The sequence below is a fragment of the Myotis brandtii genome, unplaced genomic scaffold (genome assembly GCF_000412655.1).
Source record: "Myotis brandtii unplaced genomic scaffold, ASM41265v1 scaffold1074, whole genome shotgun sequence".
Lineage (NCBI taxonomy): Eukaryota > Metazoa > Chordata > Mammalia > Chiroptera > Vespertilionidae > Myotis > Myotis brandtii.
Genome location: NW_005353653.1, coordinates 278335 through 284440, shown reverse-complemented (window position 1 = coordinate 284440; position 6106 = coordinate 278335). Strand labels below are relative to the sequence as shown.

The window sequence follows — 6106 nt, the reverse complement described above, 5'->3', positions numbered from 1 at the left end:
TCGTCCACACCAGCCGGGAAATCAAGTCGAAAGGAATGGGTTACCTGTCCTCGAATACCTCACTCAGAGTTAGTGCCATCTTTATGTTGATGCTTTGACGTAATCTCAGGGAAGGAGTATTAATTTGATTTAAAGTGATTTTAGAAGTGATCTAAGATGAATTCATAAATAAAATACACTCCCCCCCCCCCCCCCCCCCCAGGAGGAGACGGAGCGACCTGATGGGGCATCCATATGCCCATCACCAGACGCGTGTGCCAGACCCCAGGGAGGTGATGGGTTCAGTCGTGGCACTGTCCTGTCCACTGTGAGGCCTGGGGGTGGGGGTGGGGGCGTGCGTGTCCCCGGAATTGCTCGCATGTCTAGCAGGCGGTGCTAGTGCCCGCTCGGCCTTGAGATCTGGAGATCAGATGGGAGTTGGGGACGGAGAGCCTGTCCACACCGGCTGAGGTGGGGTGTGGAGAAGTGAGGTGCGGGACGGGCACCGCTGGCTGCCCTCCTGGGTGTGACCGTAAGGGCAGGTGTGCCCCACAGCCCAGACCTGCTCTCGGTTCCTGCCGCAGCTCTAACACTCCCTGGAAGTCATTTCTCATGCCCACGCCCCAGGGGAAGCTGGGTGGTGGTGAGGTGCGTGGCCCAGGTGAGGGTGACAGGTGACCATGCTCAGCGGTCTTGGCTAGGACTCTGGGGTAAGGAGCCCTGGGCGTGGACGCCACCTTGGCGTTGGCTGGGGAGGTTCCTCCGCCCTCACACTCAGCTCCAGTCCCGGGCATGTGGCTGTTTATGCCCCTGTCGCAATGGAAGGGGTCAGAGGTCAGTGCAGGCCTCACCTCTGCTGAGAAAGCACATCCCCTACCCCCAGTCCCGCCTCTCTCCGCAGCACGTGGCCCCCGCTCCTGTCTGAAAAGGGGCCGTCAGTGGTGAAGCTGGCATTCTCGTCAGTGCCATGGCACTGTCTGCCACCTGCTCTGGGCGGGGAAGCTAAGGCCGGCCTGCTTTCTGCTTTCAGTTCCCTGGCGAGCTCCCAAACCCAGCCTGAGTTAATGACTGAGAACTCCAAGAGGCAGAGGGGGCACCACCCCCACTCGGGTTGGGGCTGGGGAGCCGCCTCTGGCACATGCTCAGAAGTGGAGTCGCTGAGCCACTGGGGCCAGGCACTTACACACGGAGGGCAGAGCGGCCGCGGGCCTAACGGCCACAGCACCCTCTGCAAGGGAGGCCCCAGGAGGCAGGGCAGACTCTGCAGCTGACTTCCCTTGTCTCCATGGCATCTGCCCAGGTCTCCTGGATGTTTAGGATGCTCTGTGACTGTCTCTTCCCTGTTCTGGGCAACGTGAAACCCAGTTCCTTATGTGGGTCCACTGGATTTATGGCTACTGCCTGATAGGGCGCGAGCACCTCGTTCAAACGCTTTAAACCCAGTGTATTTGTCAGGAAAACAACCCCAGCCAGAAGGGGTCGCTGCCCAGCCGTTTCCCCATCCTGTCAGCCCCTCTGACTGCAGACGACCCTGCCCGGCACGGGGTCCAGTACAGAAACACCCCTTCCCTCTCCTGGGCCTGACACACACTGGACTGTCCTACGAGCGGTGGCAGCCCGAGGTGGGCTTCCAAGTGCGGGCGGGAGCTGGTGCTCTGCACGCTTGTCCTCGGTGCACATTCCCTGTCAGCTCCTCCCATCACGCCTGAAGCAAGTCTATCCACACATCACAGCACCTTCACGTTTCAAAGAGCTTCGCCCCCACTGAAGCCACTGCCCCGGGGGAGCCGGAGAGAAGGAGGAGAAGGGAGCTTCAGGGCGAGGCTGGCTCCTGCTTGGGAGACCAGAGGCTGGCTGTGTGTTCCCCGAGGGCCTAACTCAGAGTGACTACAGATTTGCACCCCCAACTCCGAGGTGGACAGGCCTGGGAAGCCCCCACACGTGGTGCAGAGGGCAGGAAGCTGGTGGAGTGTTGGAGACCGGGTGTAAGCTGACATGGTCCTTGCACCTGAAGGGGCTAGCAAGGCTGGGACCCTTACCCACACAGTTTTCCCAGACTTGTTTGGATGGCGGTTATCAGTAGAATGAGAGCAACCTTTGTAGAATGAGAACAGCCTTTCATGGCTTACCAAGAAGTCTGTAACTATTTACTGAGATTTGCTGTACCGAGAACTTGTCCTTCTGCTCTGTCCTCCCTTAGAGATTAAGAGGAACAAAGAATACATTCCTCTTGACAGACCTCCTATTCAGTGTTTTGTGTATAAAAGGCATTGCGTGGTTAATAAACTTGCTGCAGTTCCTCAGTTGACCTGTTGTCCTCCCGATCCCGCTCTCCTATCTTTCTTTCTTTTCTCAATTCCCACCTCCCTACCTCAGCCCGGCTCAACCTGTCAGGCTGGCCCTGACAGTGGAGGGTGTGAGAGGCAGTGAGGCGGCTGGGCGAGGCTCCTCCCGCAGCGCCTCCCTGCCACAGGCTCCTGTTTGCACACATCTGCACAGGCCTTGCGGGCCAGGCCACTCAGCCTCAGGCTGAACCGCATCCTCGCCTTGCCGTGGGCCTTTCAGGCTATTTTCTCAGTCCGTCTCCCTCCTGCCTTGGCTCCCTCTGTGTGCAGACCACAGGGTGAGGACAGGGAGGGGTAGGACGTCCCAAAGCGCCTCACCCACTCCCCAGAGCCTCTGAGCCGGCAGGACCAGGACTCGGGCAGCTCCCCACTGGTCTGCTTTGCCAGGCAGAGGCGGCCTGCTCTCCAACGGGGGAGCGAGGTTCTGCCCTAGGCGAGCGGTGTGCACCCAGAGCAGGGCTTATCCGAGGCCGGCACCCCCACGAGGCCCTCCTCTGCCATCTTACCAGACACCGCTGACACAGCGTGTGGACAAGGCTCGCGGCGCGATGGTGGAGCCCTGCTGCATGAAGCCCCCGACCGGAAACCAGAGGCTGTTGCCCAGGGAGTACTGGTTCACCAGCAGGCTGCACCGGCCCCGCGCACAGGCGTGCGGGCTGTACCACTCGTAAGGGGTCAACCTGTGGGGCAAAAGGAATGTTTACTGAGCCATGGAGGGGCAGGGGGCAGCCGGAGAGCTGGGCTCTTCTTTCTGGCCTCAGGTCTGCACTGTCACTGGGCTCCTGGCCTTGGGCAAGCCCCTTCCTTTTCTGGACTTGGATTTTCCCAACCAGAACCGAGGGGCCTGGATCATGCTGGCAGTTTCTAGCTGTTTTTCTTTCATCATAGAAACATGTTTACTTTTCAACATAAATCCTGATGCAGAACTCTAATACATGAAACAGGTGAGCATGGAGCCTGCGACTGGCTGAGAGGTTCAGGCTCTGGCAGGCCTGGTGAGGCAGGCGTGTGTGTGTGTGCGTGTGTGCGTGTGTGTGTGTGTGTGTGTGTGAGATAGAGAGAGAGAGAGAGAGAGAGAGAGAGAGAGAGAGAGAGAGAGACTGATAACCAAGCTGGAGGACCATTTCCAGCACCTTCCAGGTCACCTGAAGGCTGTGGTTGCTGATACAGGAGGGGCTCAACCAAAGGGGCAGGAAAGAATTAGGGAGCAGCAAAGCCAGGCTCCAGGCAGCAACAGACCGTGTGGCCCGTGGAGGGGCCCGGCAGCATGCCAGCGCCCAGGATGCCCGGCTGTCACTGACAACAGGGACCCGGCACTGGCCAGGGTTGCAGGCCCAAGGGGCAGCTGGCGCCAAGCAGCGCGCACACGGCCTTTGAAGACCACCAGGTGCTCAGAGGTCTTTCTCGGCAGGGCCCGATGACTTCCTGGATGTGGCTGTGATTTCCACTGGAGGCAGCAGAGATGGGTGACACAGCACCCCTGGGCGGTGGGGACCTGCCCCCAGCCTGGCCCCCCATGGCTTTGGGCCCCGTCTTCTAATGGGAGAAAGCTCAGCTCCCTTGGGGCCACTGAAGAGCTGGCTCTGAGGGACCCCCCCACCCCCAGCACACACACAGAGGTGGGACCTACACAGAGGCCCAGCCCTGCGGCCCAGGCGGAGCAGCTGCTGAGGGGGACAGAGCCCCTCAGCCCCGCAGGTGCCCTCTGAGCAGTCATCCTCCCTCACAAGCGCCCTCGCTGTCCTCACTGCGGGCACCGAGCTTGGGGCAGGTGCCCTCTGAGGGAGGACGTGGAGCTCCTAGCCCGGGTCCTGCTTCTGGATAGTGAAGGGCCAGGCTGGTCCATGCCCGCGCCTTAGAGAGCATACCCTCCTGCGCCCACCCCCGGGAGGCCTCAGCCTGCAGGCTCCTGGGCTCTCCTTAGGCCCAGGGCAGTCTCGGGCTTCCAGGGAGAGGGGAGGGCGGGTTCTTCCCAACCCCTGATCTGGGCCATATCTATATAGAATTCACTTCAGAAGGGAGGAAGAGGGAGAGGGAGAGATAGAAACATTAATGATGAGAGAGAATCATGGATCGGCTGCCTCCTGCACACCCCACACTGGGGATCGAGCCCACCACCAGGGCATGTGATCTGACCGGGAATTGAACCGTGACCTCCTGGTTCATAGGTCGATGCTCAACCACTGAGCCACGCCAGCCAAGCTGGACCGTATGTCTTAACGTTACTGGCAAATGCCTCTCTCCATCATGCCTCCCTGCCATCTGCCTCCTTCATGTTCTGGTTCAACAAGGCAGCTGTGTTTTCACAGGCAGCCCTGGGCTGGGAGAGGCCAGGCCTCTGCAGAAAAGGCCTCAGTGCCTCAGCCTCCAGCCCCGTTCCTGCTGCTCACCACTCAGCACTTTGTGGCAGGTCCTGGCGAAGACTGATGCCAGCGAGTGGAGTGCACAGTGCTAATCAGAGGGATCTCCTTACCCCTCCACCTCCTCCCCTCCTTCCTCCCAAGGCTCCTGCATGGGCAGGGGGCTGAAGACAGGGGAGCGGGCGGGGCAAGAGGCAAGGGTGCAGACGCAAGTTTGGGCAAGCTCACCTGTTGGCATTGTACACATGCGGGAATGTTGTGCCAAGGGTGGGTGGATAGTGCCAGGTCAACACCTGGGCAGAGTGGTTTGGTTCTGACTCCTGCCCATCCCTCTAGTTTGGCCCAAGGCCTTCTCCTCCTCCCCGCCCCTCCCAGGTAGTTCCCAGAGGTGGACACGAGGTGGCAGTGTGAGGAAAGGGACGGGAAGACTGTACCGAGCCACCAGGAAGAGGATGCAGCTGACGGCCAGGTAGGCGAGAAGCATGAAGAGCCAGACACCTGGAGAAAATGGGTCCAGGAAGGAGAAGTAGCCGGGCTTGCGTCCCTGGGGACAGAAATAAAAACAAGACTCACTGCACACATTCGATGAGAACGGCTTTGAGGCCAGGCAGTGGGGGACAGGGTCTGGTGAGAGCTGGGCTGGTCCTGCATTGCCTTGGCTTCTGGCTGACCCTGCACTCTGCCCATTGCTCCCCAGGCAGCATGGACGGGTGGAGGCAGTGCTGAGCGGTCTCTGTCCGTGGTGCTGAGCGGGACACAAGTCTTCCTCTGCAGGTCACACAGTGAGACCTTCTCATATAAACCGTAAGCCAGTGCTGTGGGGCACAGGTTATTATTTCCTTTTTTTTTTTTTAAGTGAAGAAGCCAAAGCCCAGGGCAGTTGGGAGATGTTTCCAGATTACACAGCGAAGAAGTGAGAGCTGGGACTCAGACACACATTTTCTTTTTCTTTTTTTAAATTTAAATTCTTTATTGTTTTAAGTATTACATATGTCTCCTCCCCCCATTGACCTCTCCCCAGCTGTCCCCACCCCCCAGCACATACTCTCACCTCCCTACTGTCTGTGTCCATCGCTTATGCTTATATGCATGCATACAAGTCCTTTGGTTGATCTCTGCCCCTTGCCCCCACCCTCCCCTGCCTTCCCTCTGAGGTTTGATGGAATGTTCGATGCTTCTATGTCTCTGGACCTATATTTGTTCATCAATTTATGTTGTTCATTATATTCCAAACTAGGGGCCCAGTGCACAAAAATTTGTGCACTCAGGGGGGGGGAGGGGGGGTCCCTCAGCCGGGCCTGTGCCCTCTCGCAGTCTGGGACGCCTCGGGAGATAACGACTTGCTGGCTTAGGCCTGCTCCCGGGTGGCAGAGGGCAGGCCCAATCCCTAGGTGCAGCCCCTGGTTGGGCTCAGAGCAGGGC

The 6106-nt window shown here is 59.1% G+C and overlaps 1 protein-coding gene across 6 annotated transcripts in view; it reads right to left on the bottom strand.

Moving 5' to 3' along the window:
* GRIK4 (glutamate receptor, ionotropic, kainate 4) overlaps positions 1-6106 on the bottom strand; it is a 271548-nt gene that overhangs the window by 22276 nt on the left and 243166 nt on the right. For all 6 annotated transcript variants that reach the window (XM_014541801.1, XM_014541793.1, XM_014541818.1 and 3 more), the window contains 2 exons: positions 5119-5228; positions 2831-3004 (listed from right to left, as the gene is read on the bottom strand). In XM_014541801.1, the coding sequence (XP_014397287.1) occupies positions 2831-3004; positions 5119-5228 (284 nt within the window). The remainder of the gene's footprint in view (positions 1-2830; positions 3005-5118; positions 5229-6106) is intronic.